At 32.3% G+C, this 26,625-nt stretch overlaps 1 protein-coding gene and 1 long non-coding RNA gene across 2 annotated transcripts; one reads left to right on the top strand and one right to left on the bottom strand.

Annotated features, from left to right (window-relative positions):
• The first annotated feature begins 25 nt into the window (after positions 1–25).
• Positions 26–5,592, top strand: LOC135842154 (uncharacterized). Its single transcript, XM_065359537.1, has 10 exons — positions 26–303; positions 420–2,835; positions 2,919–3,064; positions 3,180–3,376; positions 3,452–3,587; positions 3,707–3,864; positions 3,943–4,159; positions 4,235–4,317; positions 4,408–4,495; positions 4,575–5,592. The coding sequence occupies exons 2-10, from the start codon at positions 448–450 to the stop codon at positions 4,705–4,707; spliced, it is 3,546 nt and encodes a 1,181-aa protein (XP_065215609.1). The 5' UTR covers positions 26–303; positions 420–447; the 3' UTR covers positions 4,708–5,592.
• A 2,773-nt stretch (positions 5,593–8,365) lies between these two features.
• Positions 8,366–12,480, bottom strand: LOC135840677 (uncharacterized). The gene is made up of 2 exons (XR_010557768.1): positions 12,362–12,480; positions 8,366–8,592 (listed from the first exon to the last, which is right to left on the bottom strand). It is a non-coding gene; the product is annotated as an uncharacterized LOC135840677 (long non-coding RNA).
• Between the last annotated feature and the right edge of the window lie 14,145 nt (positions 12,481–26,625).

Here is a 26,625-nt window from a genome sequence, read left to right as displayed (position 1 = left end):
AATTATTTGTAATTTTCATTCATTTCCACGAGAGGCGCTGGCTCCGATCATTTTGTTTTTGATCATGCTGCTCTTATCAACTTTTCTACAAGTCAATAAACAATTCCACATAAACACCAGCTGTGAGCGGCAAATGCGAAAACTGGAAAAGTAAAGTAATTAGCAATAAGCAATTTGCAATCAATTCTGAGAATATTTAATAGTTTATGAAATTAATATTGGAGCTGTTGCTATGGAACTGTGATAGTTGTCAAATATTTTCTCGATGTGTGATCACGAAGATTTTTTATCCACCAAACTTGGGTAAGTCTGTCTTCTGAAAGTAGAATTAATACCGAACAAACACTCCAGTTTTGCCGTAGGAATTAATTTCAATTTGTAATCAGCTAATTTATTTCCTTTACATGAATTGATTTCAGGTAATGAGTATGCGAGAAGTCTTTTATAATGGCTGGTTCACCTGTTTTCAAATTCAAACCAAGTTCGTGCAAAAAACAGAGGCTTCATCGCAAATTATCATTACAAAACGTCAGCGAAAATCAATCGAAACATCTACCTCAGTTTCCTGTAACAGATCCTAAACCTGACTCGTCTGACCAACGTCTTGAAACCAAAACCGAAACCAGTAGTATTCAAAATGTCACCAATCGAACTGAACCGAACAAGAGTATTAGCAGTAGCTTATCATCATTTGTGTTCCCAAGTAAAAAATGCGCCAAGAGGAAACTAAACTTCGACGTTGACGCCGATAACGACGATGTCAGTAGTTTACGATTTAGTGACAAGAATTTGAGTTTGTGCGGCTTCAGAAGTAAGACCTCCAGTGTGGCAGATCAGAGATCACTACCAGATATCCGAAACGCCGTTCAGTCACCGAATAAAAATCGAACTCGGTTCAGTGGCAGCTACAGATCGTCGGTGGGTTCAGTTATCAGTTGTCGTAGAAAATTATTCACTGAATTCGAACAATCAGTAAAAAGACCAAAGCTTACCTCGCCTGTTTTATGCCAGAAAACCAAATCTAACAAGAAGGAGATTAAACTTTCTTTGAAAAAGAAATTCCCCGGCGTACCAAACAGTGATTCGGCTCGAAGCGGGTTGCTGTTGAATTTAGCGTTTTCAAAATACAACCTGTCAAACAGTAAAAAAGAAGATGTTGCCGTTGATTTTGTAGATAATGCGTCTGGTTGTACTACGACTAAAAAGGATTTCGTTCATTATAGTCATATAAAGCAAGATGATTCTTCGCGTTGCCGTTCGCCAGTTTTTATGGCTATCAAGAAAGTAAAACGAAAATTGAATTTAGAAGATCAAAGTACGTTTGTTTCAAACAAATCTATTGGAAGTAATACCGACGAAATAAATGTGAATCAGTCCAAAGATGAAACTTCCACAGTTGAACCGGTGCATGAGAAACAGAATCAATTGGAAAGTAAAGTTCATTCTGAAGCTTACAATATTTTGGAATTTGAACGTAAAAATGAATCGATACCGCCTGATCAGAAACCGAAGAATTCTACATTACCAGCTGTAACTGAAAGCGTTAAAGAAAACCAAGATTCCAAACGTCACGAACCATCAACCAAAATATTCACTCCATTTTCACCCATCATTTCGAAACAAACTAATATGGGTCACTATTCATCATCGATGGAAAAACTTAAAATCGCTAAATGTAAAAACAACCTTTTCAAAAATTCAAAAATACGATCCACTTTGAGAGATAAAATTTTCGATCTCTCTAAAATAAATACGAATTCGGACGCTAAAATTACCAATGAAACGATTGATGACCAGTCACCGATTGAAGATGGAAATTCTACGAATCACAATCAAATTTCCATTGCCAATAAATCTGGAAATATTCGTCGAAGCGGAGTGTCGACTAAAGAAAATTCGTCCCGAAACGTTACTATACATTCAAGCGGGCCAAATGGAACAAAAATTTGCAAATCGAGAAATTCGCGACAGTCGAAGAAGTGGATTAATCACGATTCCTTCCAAGAACATAATTCTGTTAATCGTCAGTTCAAACTTGGTAGTGTTACTTCTTGCGATCAGAAATTCTTAAAATCCCATATGAACAGATTTTTAGCTGATTGTTTAACCTTTGCTGGGCAAAGAAGTGAATCTGATAATGAAGGATTTCCTGATAAAATTGCAAGAAATGCACCCGATGATATTAATAGTAAAGAGAACATCATTATCGATGATGAGCAGAGTCCAAACAAAGAATCAACAGATTTCATCATTGAGAATGTCAAATCTCAAGATCAACCCGCAAGTAAAATGAAAATCACGACAAATAAGTTAGTCATAGACAAAAAAAATCTGAGTTGCAAACGACCAGACAATAAAATTGAGAATGTTGATCTTCGAAATGAAGCCGCTGAAAGCAAATGCGATGAAATGAGAATAGAGTTGAAAAAGTTTGTAATCGACGAGAAGAATCTTAATAATGAAAAAAACGATTTTGCAATTGAAAATGTCGATTCTCAAGATGAAGTGATCATTGAAAATGTTGATTCTCAATGCGAACAAGTCATTATAGAACCTATCGAATCTCAAAGCGAGTTTGTCAATCTTTTTGTGGATACGATAGAAACAGACGACGTTAATTCACTTCTATTGGAATCACAAAGCTATAGTATGTCGGTTGCTGTGAAAGATTGCATTTTGAAAAAATCTACGAAGGTTTGTAAAAGCGTCGCCACCGACATGGAAACTCCCTCAAAGCTGGACAAAGATTTCATTCCACAAATTACCAATGTGGATAGTCAGGATGATCTATTTGAAAGTAGCGTAAATATGCCAGTTCCTGAGGCAGATACCAAGGTATTTCTGTTTTGTTGCATTTGTTACGATTTCAGCCAAGTGTTTGTTTATCATGTTTCATTCTGTTTCTGTGTTGTTTTTAGATCGAACAAGTCTCAACGGGTGCATCCTATTCCTGTGTCCGGTTCACTGATGAAATTCGAGAAAAACGTACTCCTGACAGCAAAAATATCGCAGATCTAAGTGGCTTATTGGATACTTCAAAGAAGACGAAAAAAAAATCTATTCCGTGCGTATTTCTTTTTTTCGAGCTTTTTAATATCTTAATTTCTGATAATCAATTGATGATTGATGAAATTTTTATTGTGTATTTATTTATTATTATTATTATTTTTTTTTTTCAGAAATACTTTAACGGATCGTTTGGATAAACTTCTGAATCGCGAAAATTCCGATTACCGTATGTGGGAATACGAAATGTCAAAAACGAACATAGAATCCAATTCGATTCGAAAACCTGCTGTGTTTTGTATTGAAAGAATGTGGAAAGAATACTCTCATTTAATATTGCTATGCTCTTATTTTCATGAAGATTCATCTTGTAAGTTTGACGACTCATAATGCAAATCCACGAATCTTGCTAAACAATGTTTTCATTTAGTTAATTTGATTTCAGCTAATATATCGTGCGAATTCAACGAATTAAAATCATTTGCTAAAGACGTATCGAATTCGATTGTGATTATTTTGGAACAAGATTGTTGCCCGAAAAATCTATCGTACTCTAGCGTATTCCAAGTTCATCCGCCATGGTATGTATCTGTGTTCGTGGATTTCGTCCACTCCCTCCGCCCCTCCTGCTAGAAAAATATTTTGTTTTGATTTATTTATTTTTTTTTTTACCAATCTATGTACTCATTTTTTTCTTCAGGAAATTGTTAAATTTTGAAAAATGTGCTCCATTATTGATGCTAAAACCGCGTAAAATATCGATCATGCCATCCGACGAGAATTCAGTTTTGTATAAAGATCCTACCATACCGAATAGTTTTATTGTTACGAGACAAAGAGAACTATGTTCTTGCGGAGGTGAGCATTTGATTCTGAGTTTTATTCTCCTTTTCGTACAAATGCAATTAGTTGACATTGAGTTTATTTTATTTTCAGATCTTTGTTGTGATTGTGGCTTACCGGACAGTTACCAATTTTTAATTCAGCCTCTTTTATTCCCTGATCTCAGTTTGTTTAATCGACAGAATTTCTCTTATCATCACTTCGATGTAGATACTTTTAATTCTCGACATATTAATGACGTTTTTATAAAACATAAGTTATTTCCCACCTCGGACCTTACGTTAGATGTTCAAGTTCTACATTCTCACAAGTAAGCATGACTCACTCAGAAATCGAAAATATTTCATTCGATTTGAATTTCTCACAGTGTAATTTTTATTCCAAGGGATGAATCTGTTCGTGAATTTTCGTTTTGGTATTTTGTTTGCTTGGATGAAGAGAAAAACGTGTGCTGTGTTCTAGCGGATGGTAATTCATAAATTCTATTTTAGAATGTGTTATTATATCTTGGTCATCGTCATGGATTTGCCAGATTAATTACATTTTTTTATTCCTTAGGTAAAACGAACGATATTTTGCCTTATGTGGATAAAGGAGTTATTCTAAAATTTACCGGAATTTCACCTTGGAAATTGATTCCATCCAAGTAAGAACGAATTTGATTTTAAATTAACTTTCGTTCGGATGTAAAGTCATTATTCATGAAATATGTTTTACTTTCGCAGGAATGTGATGATTTTTTTGCAATACTTGAATTTTATCAATTTTCCTGACGACGTGAAAAAAGTAATCGATTCGCAAAATATTGTTGTATTTCTGCTATCCAATGAACATGGAAATGTCGAATGCGTGTATTAATTTTACCAAACAACGAGCGTATAATTGAAAGAAAATTTTCTATTACATATGTAGTACATTTATTCGATTTCGTATCTCATCGTTTTTTCGTACCTTTAATTTTAGCATGATTAGTAGTTTTGAATTCTAATATTTTAACTCGCTTAAATCGATTTTTTTTTTTTTTTTTGAAAAAAAGTTTTTTTGTTTTTAATTCCGAATTATGTATATGTGTTGAAGTTTTGATACGTTTATTCATTTTAATTATATTGCGTAGGTCAATTTTTCGTTCTGTTATTGTAATAATTTATCAATTAATGTTATTTTATATTTCGAATGGTCACTTGGATTATCGATATATTGTTCGAAAGAACTGAAAATCTTGATTTTGTGGTGTATTATCCTACGACTCATTACGGTATTAATCCTTTGACTTATTAATTATTTATCAACTTTCATGATTTGTAATCTTATGAATTAAGTCATGTAATTTGTATTTAAGTTGATAACCAAAGTTTTCTGATTGTTAACGTTCTATTTTGTAAGGTGGGATTTTTTTTTTAATTTTTTTGATGTCGTTATAAATTTTAATCTTTATAAGATGTATCTAGATGTACTTATCTGATTTCGATTTGCATTTAAATGTACAATAAGCGTTCATTGAACTTTGCAAATATGAACAATATGGGATTAGTGAAGATTAGAATGAACCAGATGAAAGAATATGTGTTGGTCGGCGTCTGATTAGAGTAGTAAACCATATCGAGTCAATTTTTCTGCTGTGATTATTTTCTAATTTGTAGATTCATAATTTCAATGAAAAAATATGAATCTGCTGTTTTGAAAAATTATTCTCGCCATTAGAATATAATTTTAATTTGAACAATATATCGTTACATTGTTGAACGTCTTATTTTTTTGAAAATCAACGCAGACAGTGAAATTATTTTATAACGCGTTTAATCAGCCCGCTCTTTTATATTATATTACAAGTTTAGTGTCGAATTGGCTGTCATTCAAAAAGGAATGAAAGAGTTGTATTTTTTTATCATATACAATCCAAGAGCTGAAAATTGTTGGCAAACTTGTATCTTTGCTCGTTTATATACGTATAAGTTTGTTTTTAACAACCGCCAACCTTGACCTAGTCAATACTTTGAGAGCCTTTTACGAAGGATTCTATTTTAAAGCTTACGTTCTTCGATGGAAACTTCCCTCGCTTTCTGGAATTTCCTACGAGATCATATTATACGATCTGTTTTGTTTGTAAACGGCAGATAACATTTTCAATGAATCACAGCTCCGGTTAATTTTTTGTTACCTTTGTATCGAGTTCAAAGACCACCAGCATTTTTTCTGTTCTACATTCGCATTTTGTGAAGGTAATTTTTGTTTCCGATGGGCAGTCGTTTGATTTGTGTGTGGGAAATTTTTACACACGATCGTGCGTTGTAAATACGGAAAATTTAACGTTCTACGAATGTATACACTTTGATATAATCGCGATTTATAAACAAACGTCTCGTCGTAGAGTTTCCGAAATGATCCCAAGCAATCCATTGCCGTGTTATGACGTCACTGTTTCTTCTCTCCACTCTCTGCGATTCTGCGATACGCGCCGTTAGAAGATCAGAACATTGTACTTTTACAACATAATGAACATAGGTAGATTATTTACATTTACGAAAAATTATAAATTGAAGAAAACATCGAGTGGGCACATAAATTGTTATACTACCGATGATTATTCTTATTCACTTGGAGTTCTGCGGAATATTGCAATAAATCTGATTGTTTTATTGTGTTTAATTAAAGTAAATCAAAGAATAAAATTCCTGCAAATAGCTTTTAAAACTTAAACTTGTGAGATCTTTCGAAAATACGTCATTCTACTTAATTGAATAAAATTGATGTTTCCAAGTTCAAAGTTTCTCTCCTGAATTGACACGTTCCAAGTATTATTATTTCGTGGTATTTTATTTTGTATTATAAAATTAAAGACGAAGCTGAGTCAGAGTGAACATAGGGATGTTTTACTGTAAAATTATCTACATTTGACACTCTACAGGAGGCAACGATTTTCATAATCCTAGTTCCTAGCTCTCATTGTTCGACTTGTATCCAAGTTCAATGTTCATAATTTTCCTATTTAATAACTAATTATATGTATTATTAAAGTGAAGTTTAAACTTGAGGGGTGAAAGCTAAGATTCTCCATGGAAATCATTGCGTCATGTTCCTGTAGAGCGTGAAATGTAGACAATTTTACACTATTAAAAATATACTTCCATATGTGCCCACTCAATGTTTTTTTCAATTTTACAATTTTTAATTTGCCAAAATGTAGATGTTCTGATAACGGTGCGCATTAAATGAGAGACGACGACGACGACGAGGACGAGAGAAGGTACAGTGACGTCATAACACGACTATGGATTGTTTGGGATCATTTCGGAAACTCTACGACGAGACGTTTGTATTTATAATGCTGAAGATATAAACACAAGCGCACGACCTACGCCAATAACGTTTCCGCGTCTCTTCCCCTCGTGAATTCTCACGTAGGAACTGCATACGACTCGAGTTTTTCCTGTTACGGTTGCACAAATTAATGAAATATGTAGGTCTTATTATCAATAGAATTCCTATTTTTTGTAAAAAAAAAATATTACAATTTTTTACGCTCTCCTACATATAGTTCAATTTGTGTTCATGACGATTGAATCGTTATTATCATCCAGTTATCATCAAATAAGTACCTACCTATTAAGATCGCTATTTTTTAAAAAAATTTGTCTGGATTTTCAAACGTTAATTTTTCTATATTTAGGTTTGATATTCGTGTAGAATAAATCAAAGCTCTGACATAGGTAACATTACTCTTATAAAGAACACAATTGAAATTCAACCTAATTTTCTTACCTTATCTGAAGCTATACGTATATTAAGTAAATGAAAATAAAGCGGCGAATTTCCGATTATCTGTCAACCCGAGCGTTTTAATTCCTCTCAAACTTACATGCATATGCTCATATAATGATACCGATACCTAGTTTTTTTCGACGATATGTACTTGAAATCCTTAGCCAAATATTTACGATGGTGGAATTTTTTCCTTAGGTACCTACGATACGTTTACTTATTTACTTAGGTTGTTAATTGAAGCTTATCAACGATGTTTATTTGTACATTATCGATAAGGTAACCACACCCGGAAGATTGTACCAAAGGTAGCAGCTTAATGCGTAATTACATATATTCATTAAAAAATGAAGATACACGCAGGTACAATTTTTCGCTATAAAATTAGATTCACTCCAGTCACCACCTCTAACGGTGATAATCTGTAAATTTTACAAAAAATAAGCCCAAAAAGGTTACTTTAATAATTATTGGAAGAACGAAGAAATAATAAAATAGGTATAGATTAACTATTATGTTTTTGAAATTTCATTTTCGGTTTTACAAGGAATTTAGGTACCTACCTAATACCCTTTCATTAGGGGATAAAAATTCGTCGTCAATATTTACAAAACTAATGTAAAGACGTAAAAATTTGTAACTGTAGATACATCTGTTTAAAGTGTATAATTATGCGTAACTGTGTACAAAAGCTCATTGGTTACTGGCTTTATTTGCCTATCCTCACGAGCTTATGAATTATAAATAAAGATACCTATTCTCAAAATACGTACAATTTGTCGTACGTATTCCTAAAAGATGTACCGGGTATTTATTAGTATCCTGTAAGTAAGTACATATTATAAGTAGATATAGGTAAGGTACCACGTCTTGAAGTAGGGAATTTCAAAATGGATACAGAGCGATGAGTAATCTTTTGTCCATGAATATGCTACTGCTATCGCAAAAATTACTCTTCAAATGATATTTTCAAATGTTCATCTTCTGCAAACAAAAAAAAAATCAATGCATCGAAACAAAATTATTGATAGGTAAATAATAAGTAAACGTATGCAATGAAAAAACATGCATCATTCATTAATTTGAAGGGAAAAAAACACCCACGTCCGATGTAACGGAATTTTTCTTTTACATTTTCCTTTCATGAATCATTACAGGTACCTACATTATTTTTCTCGTCGATTTTTTATTCATACTTATTGTAAGGTAAAGTGGGTACTGGGTAGTTAGTTCTGTGTCCATAGGGGTACGTAATACTCTTCGATTAAGACGCTAAAGTTCTTAAATAATTAATCGTCAGCTTAATTCTAATCTTTTTTTAAATACCTACCGCTACAAAGGTTTTTCGTAACCGATAATTTGTTTTAAACGTTCATTCTTTAAAGCAAAGTTCGTTTCTTCAAAACCTCACATTTTAACGTATGTTTTTCATACATAATAAATCGAAAATACATCTTTGAAAAAGAATTTTTTGTAAAACGTTTTTGTATCATGTCACGAATCTTAATGTTTTAGCTTTCTCAAAACGATTTGTCACGAATAGGGCGGTTCTACGCGATTTACTCGAATATCGAAAGCGGCAAATTTTATTCCAGATTCAACTCGAGTTCTAAAACTTTATCAAATACGATTTTATTCAATAAAAAATTTACGTACAAAAATCTCAAAGTTGAAATTATAGCGCATATATGTAATACCTACCGCATGAATAAGCAACGTTCGTTTGCGGTTTTTTGGGTATGCCTTTTTTCCCTTTTTTTCTCTCTTTTCTTTTTCTTTTTTTTCTGGTCACCATTATCGTCATTATCTTGGTACCTATTGTTTTATTATTGTTTTAGCCCATTTATGAGAGATACCGTTGACATTAAAATTGGTAACCTATAAAGGATTATTTAATAGTCAAAACTACCACTAAAAAAACAACAACAACTTACAAATGTCGCTCTCCTAATAAATTATTTTATCGAGGTGGACAAAATAATAGTAACACGCTTAATCATAGAGTTTAAAAAAAAACTCCAGGTACATATTTCCAAGATTCCAAAATTGAACCCAAAATTATTATTAAAGCTTATTGGTTTGTTTTGACCATTTACTTTTAATTTTCTGCTATTGTTCAAGTTGAAGCTACCTAAATCAAATCTCAACTTGTCTATGAATATTACGTAAAAATAACAGATGAGCTCGATTCCCGATATATGTCAAATAGGTAAAATCAATTTTCAAATGTGAAAAAAATTCTCAGATAATAATTCTTTCTGCTGAGAGTTTTGAAAAAAAATCGGAAAAAATGCTTAATTATTGCATAGGTGAAATTTGGAAGATTAAAATACAAAATTGAGATTTGTGAATCAATAATTTCTGATTTTTTCATCAAAAGGTAATTTGTTTAGTCAAAATTCATTTTTACCAATCGCTGACTAAACCTAACCTAACTTATACCCAACTAAGTAAACAAAACAGAAAAAAATAGGTATAGAATTTAAAAAATGAAATGACAAAAACTAAAAATAAAATGGGGGTATAGGTCTCTCTCTCTCTCTTTCTCTCTTCTCCGAGAAAAGATTTAAATCGTGTATACATATATGTTTAAGTTACTGAAAAAGACAGTAAAATTTTGACTGCATACGACGAAATGGATTTTTAAAGCCCAACTTTACATGTCTACAAACATCAAACAGTCAAATCCAACATTGAAATCACCTTGAAATAACACGAGTTCAAATTCAAAAAAAATGAAATCAAATTCCAGATATCTACAAATTTTACCTAATTTAACTCAACTTATCATTAGCAAAAAATCGTAAAACTAACCTAACTTAACCTAACAACTAACTAAACTAAACTTGATGAAAAATTGGGAAATTTTAAAAATAATATGGAAATTAATTTTTTAAACTAAAAATACTCGTATACATGAAAGCAGTTTGAAAAATCATGGCTATCCTACCTTTACATTATGGAGAAATTAATAGCTCGGACTCGAAGAAATGAATCGTGTTCGCTATAACAAAGGTAACGCCTTTTAATCAGTGAATTTATTGAATGAAAAAAAAAATTCTAACTTGAGCATGCTTTGAAAATTTTGAAAAAATAAGAAATTGAAAAGTAAATATAGTATCAAAATCTATTTTTCACTAGGTACCTAAATAACTAAATAGATTACTCATCTAACATTGTTTTTAAAATTTAACATTTTTCCATATTATTACTCATCATTTTAAAAAATGAATCAAGAAATCAAGAATAGCATTATTTTTAAAGCAACAAATTTTTGGAAACAAAATGAAAATTCCAGGTTGATTCATTTCAGCCTCTAATATGTTATACCTTCATAATTATAAAACTGATAAACTTTCAAGAAATTTCACTAAAAAAAAAAAAAAAAAAAAGTAGAATTTGGAACACGTGAATTGACAATTGCGTCATTTCAATTTTCATAGTTCGTATTTCGTTTCACTTGAAAAATGACAAGAGTAGAAATACTTTATTCACCTACATATTACCAAAAAGCTGGTTCTTGTGTTCCTTCAAACTTTGAAACTGGCAACATATTCGATTCAAGTTTTTTTTCTTATTCAATATCGACGAATTTTGTATTCATAAATCACATTGACCCATCAATACAGTCAAACTTTTAAGCACCCTGTTTCTTTCTAAGGCAGTGTATAGGCTACACCTCTAACGTGTATTGTTACGCGTAGCTTTGGTCCTCAAACCTACGTTGCATTTGTGCTAATTACACACAAGCCTGGTATGAATCACTCAGTTAAATAAAAAATCAAATCGATAAGATACGACAAATTAAATTTGAAATTTCTAAACCGTTTTAAATGCATTGATATTCGTGCAACACTGATAAATACAAATGAAGAGTGATATTCCAAAACTCGCTTTGTCCATTTTTATCAAAGTTGGGTTTTCAGTGGTATCTGGTAGATGAAGTATTAACTCACATTCCTACATCATCAACCTTCCAAAATGAGGTGTTAAACTCACCTAAATAGCCAATTCACTAGAAATTAAAAAAAAAATAATGTTCCAAAACGCGCTTTGTCCATTTATATTGAAATTTTTTTTAGCAGTATTTAGTGGATGAAATGTATACCTACACTCCTACATCATAAATCCACCCAAATAAAGTGCTAAACTCGCCTAAAAAGCCAATTTACCCGTTTAAAGGGAAACTGTTTTTTCTCTCTCCTGAAAAGTTGTGAAAATGGACAAAGCGAGTTTTGGAATATCACTCTTCAAATGTAGGTATGTATGTTTAACTCGGAAGATATGAGTAATTTATATGTATAGGTATGTACTATGTAGGCCTCCAAGACCTAAGTTATTTCATTTATAAAACAGTGTAAGTAAGTACTTCGTACCAACTTGCTAAAAACATTTTGTAGGCATTGAACCCAACCCAAACGTAAGCGTATTTTGGCGAAACTATTCTAATTTTAAACAGGTACATAGTACTAAAAATACATTTTGTGCACTTCAATATAACGATTATGTCACGCTTTAATATTATATAACTGTAGGCGCATACACATACTCTAAAGATGATAACGAATTCATTTCAAAAAAAGAAAAAAAAAATCAAAATGCAACAGCCTACTCAGCAGAATGCAGTGTGCCAAAAAAAAAGTGATCCGTCGAGCTTTCGCATGCAGTAGCAGCGTACTCTGGCAAAATGGCATTTTACTTCATTTGTTTACATTTTTATTCGTAACACGTAACAACACTCAGTAATACTAACCTTGGCCTTCATTACAACCTACGTTAGAGTTACTTTAATGCACACATATACAGTAAAATTCACACAAGTACACATGTACACGTACTCATTTATGCGTGGCCTATTGTTTTAAAACTAAGGGCACCGCGGACGGAGTAATAGCATGCATTTTCGCTCCGCTGCATTTCCTGGTTCAGAGAAGTTCCAACGTTAAGTTCCCTCCTCTTGGTCGACGTCACCGTCGTCGTTATCATTATAGTAATTGCACAACTCGCTGTCTGTTTTGTTCGTTTATGGCACATACGTGCGAAAATTGTGCGCTAACCGTTTTAAAAATGCGTAACATTGCTTCGACGCATCCCAATAATCTTTGCGAATTCAACTTACGTTTTATTTTGATTGTTTTATTACCTATAGCTTATGATTCGCATGTCAGTCATATAGGAGTCTGTATTTCAAGCTCTGTTGCGTTTTTGAGGTAAAAATATCGCAGACATGTGATGCTAAATCAGGATATGCACTATGCAGCTATGCAGCTGTGCAATTGACTTGAAATGATGTACTCGTACGGTGTCAAACTGTCAATGTTTAATGAAATCTACAACGATTAACTGAAAATCTGGCTAAGGGGCAGGGCATTGATTTCGAGACATGTAGAGTAAAAAATGAAGGTACATAAAATAGCCGAAGCTGCCTAATCGCTGATTGAGAGCCCTGCAAGCATTGAATTTGTGCATAAATAAATTTAAAAAATTGAATTATGATGCAATACTCCGGAAAATGTTTTTCTGGCTAGGTTTCAACAATAATGCTGATGCCAGCAGAGAAAATATAATTTTTGAAAACCAAATATGTACTGAAAAAATTCGGCATTTTTCAATTTTTTAAAAAAGGGCCTCCAAAAAAAATGCCAACTGCTTCCACTAGTAGGTACCTACTACCTACTACCTACCTATCAACATTTTCCCTCCAGATGTGATTTTAGTTGAAATGAGACCACTTGACCTTGAACTACGTTTTAAAAGGTAACAGCTGATCATTTGATTTTTTTAAAATCAATTTATACAATTTTGGGCTAAATAGGTATTATAGAAAATTGGAACCATTCTCAGCCATAAGATCCTCAAATTTTCATTAAACAGCTCAAATTTTTGTGTAAGCTAGAACTGCTTTAAAAATGCTATTAAAATTTGAAAATTTGTTTTTTTCTATCGTTAAATTTGGTATATGAATGTTAATGTCGAGTTTTTATAATATTGAGGATGGGAAAAAATTATTCTGTTGGTAGTTACCTAAGCGTGAATAGACTCAAATTTTTGATTCGCTCGAGTAGATAACTGATAGGTTCCTACTTGAGAATAAATCTCGAATAAAAAATTCCTTTTTAGCCGTTGAAAAAGAATTCCCATGTGAATGATATTAGGTATGAAGTATAAAGGAATTCAAACAATCGTATATCAGGCACATACTTTTCATTTCACTGTTTTATGATTATTCTTTGTCCATTGTTTTATATACATTTCGTTCTGCTGAGTTTCAGTTTCAAATATCTACGCGTACTGTTCTATGTTTGGAAAAGAATGAGTAAAATAAAATCGTACATACTCACAAAAAAATCGCCCTTCTTTATCAATTACTCACTTTCCAAAGAAAATGTCTGATAATGTTTTTATTTAACAAAATCAAAGTTAAACCCATAAAAAACCAACTTCCATCCGATAAAAAATACATTTTTTTCACTCATGTCAACTGATAGTCTATAGTATTTAAAACGCGATGCTGATAACTAAATTTCAAAATTTTGATACCTTCTTTTTTTCTGAAAAGATTTTGACCCAAAAACTGTTCTTAATTCAACTGACGTGAGGGGAAAGTGCTACTTAATGCATTCTCGCTAATCGCTCGAGTAGGTACCTATTCAAACACGTGTTTTCTTCCCACGTTTAGATAAAATATCTTATTCAACTACAAATAGTAAAATTAGACGATTTTTAACAGTTTTCAGTCATTTATTTTGCTTTGGTCGGGAAATAAAGCTCAAGATTCATCGAAACTCTCATCATTACTTATCCTGTAGTTGAATAGCATATGTACGAGTAGGTACCTCATGCCGAAAGTGGCCCCTAAAACAGGTTGGTTGTTATAGAATATACCTAATCTAAAAGGAAGATGCCCAGAGTTGTAGCTGCCAAATTTAATGTGCCGAGATTTTGAGATTTTTTTGAAAAAAATTAAAGAATTGAGACCCAAAAATTCAATTTGTTTCACTCATTAAATGGTCCATCACGCGTTGGTTGTTAAAATTTGACAATGGTAGAAGATTAGCAGAGTCACAGCTGCCCAACTGCACATTTCGGAATTTCGAATAATTACTCGTAATTATTTTGAAAAAAAAAATCAAATAGGTAAAATAAAAAAATAATAGAACTACCTATAGGTACTCCTAAATTTTTCTCTGTAAAATCTCAAAAGACTACGTAGATAGGTATTTTTCAAACCTTTTCTCTCGAAATTTTATAAAAAGCAGAATTTGGTTTCAATTTTTATGCTACATCTGTGTTAGTGTGTGAACTGCACATTTTGCCATCTATACTTCCCGTCACTTTTCCCCTTTCTTTTCTACGATTCGTTTTTTATCTTGATAAGTAATTCGGTTATTTCCAGATGTTTCGTAACTAAAATTTGGATTATTTTAAACAGAGCTAAATTACCTTTAATTTCGTGTGTAGGGAATATTCGACATCATATAGATACGATGTGTCTGAAAATCAAAACTGGACTTATCAAATTCCAAAAATTTCAACAAAAAACGATAATGTTTATTTACGAGGTGAATATTTGTTTTAACTTTTCCCAGGATTTAATCGATTTTGTTTTGGCTGCATTCTCTTCGTGTCTTCGTTTACACTTTACAATATTGGTGGATTGTTATAAAGGGACTGTTTTAGGATATCAAGGGGCAAAATAGTTCTAGTTTAACTAGGAACCGTACGTGATATTTTTATTCAAATTTTCAATTCATAAGTACATTAAAAAGCTCGTAGGCTATCATGATTTTAATTAATTGATAAAATAATCGGTTTTACTATCATCCTCATTTATATTGACTTGATGGCCCTGCTTCTATAGCATCATTATCAGAGAAACACAACTTGTATATAATGTATAGAAGTAATCGAGTTACTCGACTATTAATGATGGAAAAATAGTACATTATTGTAAATAGATGTACCTACGATGTATAGACCGCATTAAAAAAATTACTTTATGGAAACAGGCAGGTATAGTTATACTCCAGATATCATGAACGATCGCCGATGATGTACCTACTAAAGGATGTTTACCTACTTGTATCTACATACTTGCATGCGTTGCTTAGAAAATATGCACTTAGGTAGGTATTTGAAAGATCATGAAATTTGTTTGATCCAATGTTATTGGAAATTTAAACTTGATACGTTTTTTTAACAAATTAAAGGACTTTGAACCCAATCCCTTCAAACAGAACGTGATTTCATTGCGCATTGAGCATAAGAAGGCACGCGAATGAAGGTATAAAGTCAGAATCAATACAAAGAACGTTCCATTTCGTTCCGGTAATTACAAACCTCGAATACTATGTTACATAATAGGTTCAAATGTAGTACAGACTTTGGAAGGCGCTTTAAAGTATCCCAGTCGAAGTATTTATCGGTTGACTGCGTCGCCATGAGTGACAGGCATCTGGCCCAGAAACTAAACGAACCGTTTCTTACACTCTCTCTTTCTCGCATTTATTTTTATTCATACAGTGTGCTCGTGAAGTGATTAAATAATAATCTGTCGCATGATATTCATTAATCCTTTGCTGTCCTTCAGATGCAGCAGAACAGTAGCATCTTGAAGAAGTGGGTACCCACTACCCAGGATACTCTGCAGAATGCGAAAATGGTGATGACCATTTCATGAATGGATCAACTGTGTCCCTTCTTGACTTGGTGGTCGGTGTTGGACCATATCATTGGTAAAATTCTCATAGGTGCGTTAGGACTGATGTCAAGAGCTGGATGTGTAGAAAAGTCCAATTTTACTGACTTAGGTATGATATTTAGGTATTCTGTTTTACAGCCTTATGGCATTAAAAATCACCAACGAGGCAATGAATTATTTGGGTGAATAATGTTTTCAAAATATCTGCTCAGTCAGCTTCCAATCTAATTATTCAACTGGGGTAATACCTTTAGGTAAGTACCAAGTCTAACCACATGAGCTCCTAAGATCTACTATGTCATAAAATAATCACTTGGATCTATTTCTTCTCGGCTTTTCTATGATAATATCTCTAGGTTTGTAGGTACCTAGGTACGCAGCTATGAACTACTCGTAGGTACATTTATTCAGCTGAGCTGAAAATTAGTATTGCACCATAACGGACGCTGCTACGCCGTACCTATCTACAGATCTGCCACCAATCACCAAATTATTATACCGCAGCTAAGACATGCGCTACCAACATAGTTAATAATGAGAGTGTAGTATACCTTAGCTAGCAAACACCTTATTCATTAGAATCGTTACGGGTTAAATTTGGTATTTTAATACGTGTACGTACCTTGCTTACCAGCGAGCAGAATATGCAGGATTCTAATTCTGTATGTATGTATGTAGGTAGGTACCTACCTAGGTCCTAGGTACGCTCATTACCTACATTTGCTTACCTATGGCATGGCATAACATATGTACGTACTTACCTATTTCAACGTACCTATAGGCTATACCTATATATTACAGTTCAGCATCATTGATTCCTTATTTCTTTTGCTTTCGTGTAAACATTTTTTCAATTCATTGAAGCTGGCCTGAGTGAAAGGATAGGACTGCTCCATTGTTTTAGTTTAAAAATTCGAAGGTTGGACGATTTTTAGTTGGATGCTTATTGAAAGGAATCTACTTGCAACTGCAACATGTACCGATGTACTATGGTAGGTAGCAGGATACAAAATAAGTAACTCAAGTACCTATTTCATGAAACAATAAAAGCTTTCAAGCTTGCTTTTGACGAGTTCGTCATGATGAACTGGGCAGTTTGCCAATCAAAAGTTAAATTACATATTTGTGACTTTTAGCTCAAATTAAAGGTCTCCGTTGAATTTGGTCAACAAAATCCTCCAATTTTTTTCTCTTTTTTTTCAATCCACTCCGATCTGCAAGAATGTATATAATTTTTCTGATTTATGTGCAGATGCACTATTAATTTCGGCGCTCAGTTATTTTTCCAGATGAAAATCAAAAAATGAATTTCTATATCGAAATTGGCCCCTTTCCACTTCTTCCGCCACAAATTTATCGCAACTTTTATAAAATAATTGTATACGAGTAAATACTTAATTTTTTTACTTAAAAATCTTGTCCAAATAAATTTCATTCATTTAGTGGAAAATGCGCAAAAAAGTTATACACCGGCCGACTTATTGGTACTGATCTCATATTTTTCGAGGAACGAGAAGTGCGTGATTATTAACGGGAATTGTGTATAAATCAGTTTTTTCCTTTAAGCATTAATCCTTCATCTCTCCTCGTGCTTACATTCTCTAGAAAATCTTAACATGAAAATTTTTGAATGGAAACGTCTTGTTTTTCTACTTGAATTTTAAAATAAAATTTGAGATTATTTCTCCTACCTAATTTTTCAACAGGCATTGAAAATTTAAAAAAAAATGGTGAAGTGCACGCACATTGAGCAAAGTGAGGGTGAAATTTTGAAAAACTGTTGTTTTCTATCATTCAATATAGGTAAATGTATACCTATGTATACCTAGTTACCTCCAGCATAGTGAAATACCATTTTTCAATTTTTTGATTTAAATAAAAAGTCTCAAGAAGAAATTTTTTGGTTTTATTTTTAGATCTAAAATGAAATTCAAACTATACTTAGAAATTGCAACTGAATTTGAAAAAAAAAACGCTTCAAAAAGGAATTTTTTGATTTTATTTTCGGGTCTAATAAAATAATAAAATTTCAATTCAAGAGACTGTAATTAAAATTTTAAAAAGGCATTATTTTTTCTTTCTTAAAATATATACCTTATTTCTGAGACTTATTGAACACACAACTGGAATTTTAAAAATAAAATCCAAACATATGAACGAAGCTATGTCTGCAAGTATAGGTACATATGTATGATGATCTCAATAGTTGGAATTAATATGTGTAGGCCTATACTAATAGCTATGTGCATATGATAAAATGGCAGGTAAGGTATCCGTGAGAATCCGACTAGATATCGGTATTAAAAAAAAAAAAAATCGCTCGTACACAGACTTCCTTAATACATACTATAATTGTTTTTTCTTGAACTGATGTGTGGTAGTACCTACCTATACTTACTCTGTTATTAAGTATTCCTGTTGTACTAGTTCTTTCTGGTATAACGCTAAATTCATTAAAACCGTCTACAGAGGATAATACCTCTCGTCATAGTCAATTATTTATTACTCTTACGTTTCATGCATGTTAAAATTGATCGCTAGTTGCGTGGGTGATATTTTTCCTATTGCGGAAAATTTATGCGCGTCTGCAGCTCATCACAATGATCGACAATGTCGCGTAAATTTATATGTAGGTACGTGGTATTTGAAAGAATCTACCCTTTTATCCTTCTTGATACGTACCTGCATGAGCATCGAGTAGGATGAAATGTAGGTAACTTCTCGGATTCTTAGAATTTCTATGCTTGAATCTTGGGAATTCTAACATTATCTTAGACTCATTTTATTCTCAGAATGAACCGAGTGTGTTTATTTTGGACCGATAATAAAAACACCTAATTAGGCGAATAAGTACTGAATTACATGTAATTGGCAATGTAATACGTAGCAACTTTGAGCTTTGGTTAATTAAATTTACTGCATATATGCTCATACAAAACATCTTCAATTTTCATTCATCGAAATCAAAATCATATTGATACCTACTCATAGTAGGTATCTATGCATGTACGTATACGTACGAGTATGTACCTATTTGAGTATAAGGTTCATTAAACAGAAGTAAAAAATTCAGTCTTATAGCGAAGATGAAGACGAATCTCGGTCGAAGATGGAAGGAGGAATCAGTCGAAAAGAGAGAAAGATACAGAGAGAGAGAAAGAAAAAAGTAGAATTATTGTCATTATATGAATGGTTATTTAGCTGTGGATTAAGAAGTAGATGATAATATCGTGATGGCAATAGCCTCCTATCGTAACTGCGTGGTGGTAAGTTACATAACTTTCACTTTTTTCTATTAGATACGTGTTCGACGAAGCGGGGAGAATAAGTTAAGTGTTACGTTTCAATACCCAAACAAATACATCTTCAGGTTCACTCGGTTACAGCGGCCAATGCTGGCAATATATACCTAGCCCATAGCCTACCTACATTCCCAATATAAATGTAAAAGATATCTCTCTCGTTGATCAAATCGAAATGAAACCTAGGCTATTTTACCTACTTTGGGCAGAGTAAAATTATTCTCAAAATTATGCATTGTTTTTTTTTGTTTTTTTTTTAATTTGATGTTTAGATATTAAGATGAATTTTCATCTACCTACTTGATAGAACATAATCAAGTTGGAAATAATTATTTATTTTTCGGCAAAACATTTCTCAAAAAAAGCTACAGTTTAATTTTTTAAAAAGACAAACTTTAAATTTTTAAATATTTTTTTTTTGCTATCTATGAAGCTTTTTATTCACTTTAGAGCATCTCGAAGTATACCACTGATAATAAAAATGTTTGTAGTTGTACAATACACTATACAAATTCACTGTCCAACTATAACTCTAACAGAATTTTATTTTTTGCATCCGCCAAAATGGTCGAGAAAAGAAATTAAATACATTGCTTTTTGCACCATTATTTGAAGATTAAAATCGTTCATGTTCAATTATGTATTAGGTAGTAGGTATTTCAAGTTTTGTTTTGGTTAATATTTTGAAAAATTCAAAAATTCAAAAAGTATTCTTAAGTACGTTTACAAAATACACAGATGGATTCACCCGAAATTTTTTTATTTGTAGATATGTATTTTGTAAAAATGAGACAATTATGAGATTAAAATGAAACGAATCTATTTAATATTGTTGAGCAGAAAATTTGACGGTTTTGCGTTTTTATGTGCACAAGTCCAGAAATGATTGTTGGCCGGAATTTGAAAACTCTTCGATTGAAATTAACTCATGAGATCGTTTTTATCAATGAGAATAATCTCGCTCAATAAATATGACTTCATTTTCTGATTTTTTTTCAAACTGCTAGAATGAAGAAGTAGGGTTTCGGAATTAAATTTTAAAAATATGCAGACCAAGCTCAAAGTATTTCCATTTTTAAATTTTTAAAAATTTCTTTTTATTCAATTTTTGGATGCATAAAAGAAATAAGAGAGTAAAATGAGAGAACAGTGGCCCCAAAAACAAAAAAAAAAACAAAATCAAACCTTCAAGAAAAATACACTCGCCAGAACAAATTTCAGGTGCTAAATTTAATTTTTCATTTTTTGGTGAATTTTAGAAGATTCAAATTTGATCTACAAAACCTTACCTAATTTTACAAATAAAATAAAATTAAATTAAATTAAGTTGAAAAGCTGAAAATTGATAAAACGTATACCTAATTTTTGACCTCTCGAACTGGTTGGTGGTAATTCCGAACCATTCTGGAACCTCTAGCGAATTTTTAAAATTCTCAGTTTTGGGCAGGGACGTAGCTAGCGAGCGAAGGGCGTTCATTCATTAGTGATTACGTAGTAGGTACGAGTATATTCCAATGGCCACGTTTTTTGGCGCTGAAATCATTGGATCATTGGTACCTATAAATTTGAAAAACTCTTTTGATCTAAAGAATCTATTTGAGAGCTTGAAATATGTACATTTTGGTCTTATGTTTTGACCAAAGGTTCGCCGAAATGAATCGTTTTTTAAATTTATTATTTTTCGTTACAACCTTTGATCAGCGATGCAAGGAATAAGACAGTATAAATGAAAAATTACAGGATCAAACGAAAACCTTCGTACAAAGCTTCTACTTAGTTCCTAATAAAAAATTTTAAAAAACGAATAGGAAAATAAAAAGTCAATAAAAGTAAGAAACCGCTTGTTCAGTCGGTAAAAAATGAAGACCGGTCATGAGAATAGAATATACCCACCACCCAACCAAACAGTGGCACAGTTCGTTGCACTTCTCATACACATACTTTACCATACGCGGTCATTTCAATGCATCGAACGTTTGCCAAATGCCTTTTTGAAAAGTCATTCAGTTATTAAGCTCGAAAATAGGAAATATTTTTAATTGTTATTTTAAATGTGTGATTTTTTTTCTTGTATTATTGATTGTTGTGTGGTAAACAGTTTATAGCGTGCAGTTTTTAATCAATAAATTATCGGACGAATATTATTTAATAGCATAATGCCGGATCGTAAACACTTGTGACCTTAATACGACCTTGATTTATTTTAAAAGCCATCCGATAGCCTTGGACGAGGAGCCATTAAAACTGCAGTAATGCAACTTTATATAGGTGCGTCGTATTTTTACTCATGCGCACACGCACGCACGCGTATGCAATGCATCTACTGCTACTCGCGTTCAGTAGCTCACGCACAATTTAAAAAAATTATACCTAATCCCGTTAATGCATTCTAGCATAAGCCGCCGCCGTGCTGCCGTTTACAGTACAGCGTACAATACTCATTACTTATACGTTTCGTTTCGACGAAAGAACTTCATCTTCTCGGTTTTTCGCGTTTATTACTCGTTCTCTCGTTGGTCAAACGAATGTAAAATTGCAAAATTTCATCGTCGAACATTTCGAAGCTTTAATTAAAAATTCAATAAAGCACCGGCACCTATTTCTATTAATTTTTACGACATTTCCTACGATCGACTAGAAAAATAGCCTGCTCTGCTGCGTATGTAAATTCGTCATACTGTTAACAATCAAATACCTAGACCTACTCGCCTTCGATGTGAATTGGAATAGAATTTTTCAAAAAAAATATGTCATTTTCATACTTGAAGCATGTGCTAGGACACGGCAATGAACTATTTGAAAAAATTCACGAACAACGCCTATAATAAGATTGATGGGAAACTATATGTTCAGTAATAGATAGAAAATTTCTTTAAAATTTAGGAGAGAGGACGAAAAAATCTGACAAACAATGAGAGATTCTTGTTTCTCGATGTCCATCTTTTTCTCGAGAGCCCGTGGAAGCTCATACGACAGCTTCCAAAAGAAATTCAACTACCAAAACAAAAGATCCAAACTTTCAAAAATAGTTCTAAAATTGCAGAAATTGATGAAAAAATTAAATTACTTGTTACCCTTTATTATTCCAGAAATGACATTTTTTGAGGCTTTAATTTTTTCAACAGGAAAAGCCTTAGAGTCCTGAAATTGGCAATTGAACAGCTACAATTCCAATCAATTTTCTCCCCCACCACTACAAAAAATGGATCTCAGAAGATGATTCAAATTTTTGAGCAAAACTATAACCAAATATATAAAAGTTAAGTAGGTAATTTACTATCTAACCTCCCACCCCCCTATGGCTCCTGAATTTTTATAAAAATTAGGAAATTGTACATACAAGAGATCGAACGAGGATCCATAGTTTGTTGTAAAAGGTATTTTCGGTAACGTACATTTCGATTATCAACTTATTTCTGATATAAAACTCCATCAAATTTCGTTGAGGGATTTTCTCCCGGTTTGACTAACAATCTCTCCTCAATTTTGACACACATACAGAGAAATTGTGTGGTTGGAACATTTCACTCTTCAAACTTCAAAATTTGCTCAATTTTTGAAAATATTACGTACAAATCTTTAGGTAACAATTTTAGCAAATTTTATCATCACCTTTATAGGTACCTATCGACAGTTAGTTCTTAAAATCGTTTCTAAGATCCTGCTATTATATTTTCGTAGGTAAGTATTTTCACGGTATTTCTATTGTGACGTTTCATCAGTTTTTCGAAGTAGTTTACTACGATTTTTACGACCTAATGAATTTTTATGTATTTCTGCACACTTCACGCAGGTTTTTCAAAAATCATCTTCCCAAATACTGCCTAGTGGGTACCTATTTACCTGCTTCAAAGAAATGCATTATTCATAAATTTTTATGACATTCTCGCCTACTAGTAAGTATTACAAAGCAATTTAAGTAATTTTTTTAATGTTTTCATCAATTCTCACAATATTCTGACGAAGCAGTTTCAAAGACTCTTAAAAAAATTCCAGCGGCATTCATGTAATATTCTGACAAAAAGCACAGATTCGAGCTTTTTCCATTTGGTAATTTTTTAACATTTTAATATTCTTTTTAGTTACCTTTGTTTTTTGAAATAATACCTAATAATAGAGCCGTACACCAATGTAAACAATTGCCCAAAAACATTGAATAAACAACGAAACAAAAACCGGTACGAAATTGGAGACTCAATGTTTATTTATGTAAGTATAGCAATAACTTGAAAATAGGTACATATAAAATCGGAGCAGGAACTTTCACAGCAAATGTTTACCACCTTTCTACTAAAAAAGTTCCCAAAAAATAGGTACATAGTTTATTGTGAAAAACAACGCGTTCATCTAGTGGTTCAGGAATTTTGAAGCCAAAAAATACATACGTACCTACTTCCCTGTTACATATTTTTTTTGATGAAAATTTGAGTAAATAATCTTTATAAATTCTCAATTTGATTTTTCTATTTTTTTTTTCAAGGAATGAGCCCACCAATACTAATACAGAGGGCTCTTTTTGGCGTGATTAATTAATAACTTTTGAGAAAACTTCGATTTATGTTGAGACAATTGATTACACAGTAAAAAAATGGGGGCCAAAGTAAATAGCGAACTAATTTTTTTGTAATTATTAATACTTTTTCTCGGTCAAAAGTTGAAGCTTTTGCGAATATTGAATCTTGTTGAGGAATGTGCGCTGATTTTAACAAACTTTTTTAGTTTTTCTCTAGCCTGATTAGATCAAAAGTTTTTCCAAGAAATGTTCCTAAGGGGGTACATAAATATGATCGTTAGCCCTAATCATAATGATTTAAAAAAAAAAAAAAAAAAAAAAAAACATTTAAATAAAATTAGGTAAGTATACCTGTACCTATTTTTAATAATTTCGTGCATTTGCCACCACTCGTAAAAATCATTTTGAGCATATACCTGACAATGTGATTATGTATATCGATAAAATAATTCATCAGGGAGAAAAGGAAAAGTTTGAACATAAATTTTTCAAAATTTTCCCATCCTTTCTGGAATTTTATTCGTTCTGGCTGAAAAATTCTGGCCATCGGCCTGAAAATTTTCACAGAAATGATGAATTACCGGCGAACATGCCGGAAAACGAAATCGAGAAAAAAATACTCCAACATACGAACTCATATTTACTACCTACAGAAGACAACATGTAATGGTTTTAAGTGCCAAAGTGAAAGTGAAATGGTATAACGTATTCCAGTATACGTTCCGTCTGCGGGGAAAGGTAGACTGTGGTAGCGAGCAGAGCAATGCGTACAAAGCATAAAAAGAAGCCATTAAGAATGAAAAAAAAAACACACACATACACAGACTGGGAACGAAACGAGAGAATAAAAAAGAATAAATTGATAAAGTGAACGTGAGATAATTCAGTGGTAATCAATTTTAGTCAGTCGAAAGAATTTATTTTATTACAAAAAAAATTAAACATCGAGTATTTCCGATAAAAAAAATTAGGTACCCAGACACCTGACCTACTTATGGAAATTTACAATTTTTTCATCAATAATTATTACCCATTTGCTGCCCATTTGTCTGAATCATTACGAAAAATTAAAGATGAACGTCAAAGATGGTCCGAATGAATTAATGAGAGAAGACATGCAGCCACTTCCTCACCCCTTCTCACACGGATTTTTCATGGAAAAACATCTTTAAAAATGATGACTTTTTTCAAGATTTGGAAAAGTCCCATCGCTTCTATTTGACATAGATATTCCAGTTTTGAGTGATGAGAAGCAGTACCTATTATAGGAACTAAAGAGTAAATGATGGTAGGTGTAGTGTATTGTATGGGTCATTCGTAAAATAAATTGTGTAAGTACCTATTGTGACGATTCTGATGATAAACAACGTTGCAGATACAAATAATTGAAAATAGGTACACCCATACACTCTTGAATTTGAAAATTAACTCTCCAAGAGTTTAAAATTCTAAAATAAAGAAGAAAAATCTGCTTCCGCTATTTTAAATAGTTCATCCATCAACCGAATCCACGTGTGAAGAGTAATTCTTTCGTTTCTTGGAGCATTTTGTGAACATTTTCATGTTCCAAAGGAGAGTGTCCTAGAGAGAGCGTGATAAAAGACAGAAAGAAAACTTAAAAAAGAGATCAAAAATGACATACCTGCAGGCTACAGCATTTGTAATATTTTAAGAATTGTTTTATTGGATATGGTGAATCTTTTAGCTCTTTAAAATTTTAAACTTTTGTAAAAATCCCCAAAAAAAAACAAACTCTAAAATCTGTCAATAACTAAGATTCTTCTCATCTATTTTCTTCCAATTTCTTCAATTTTTGGCATTAGAGAGCATTGAGAATTCGCATAAGGCGATTGCACTGCAAATTTGATTCACTTTCTGTAATACTCAGACATAACGATTTGTGAAAGAAATCTTCAACCATTTATTTAAAATTCTGCAAAAAATTTTTTGTTCAAAAGTATAAGTCTTTAAAATTGCAGTCTTGAACTTTTTTGCTGATGATAAAAAATCAAAACATGTTTTAGTATTTATAAACGACGGAGAAATGAACAATGTACACAAATACTTTTGAAGAATATCTAATCAAATTAGAAAAAATTGCTTCATCAATACCTAATTTGACTTTTAGTTCTTCAGAAATTTATGATAAATGCTCATCTTTAATTGGCGTATGTCTGGATGTTTATGATTTAGAAAAACCAGTTGAACCACAAATCATTGGTAAAAATGTTGATCACCACTGTTCGCAGACATAATGGTAATACCATATTCGCCGATAGGTACTAAATTGACGAGGAGCAAGGGAAAAGGCACTGTCACGTTAAATAATAGCAGATAACAATATCATCGAAAGTGTGTTAGTAGCTCGAACGTGTTACATGTTTTCCGACGCATCCCGTTGCCCTTCCAGGAGCATAAACGAGCATGCAACATAATATTAAATGTAATTATTATTACTACATGCTTTAACGTTACTTCTTACATAATGCAATTCGTATTCG

This window comes from Planococcus citri, chromosome 3 (assembly GCF_950023065.1).
Source record: "Planococcus citri chromosome 3, ihPlaCitr1.1, whole genome shotgun sequence".
Taxonomy (NCBI): Eukaryota; Metazoa; Arthropoda; class Insecta; order Hemiptera; family Pseudococcidae; genus Planococcus; species Planococcus citri.
The sequence above is the reverse complement of the archived record's forward strand: the minus strand, read 5'-3'. Positions and strand labels throughout refer to the sequence as shown.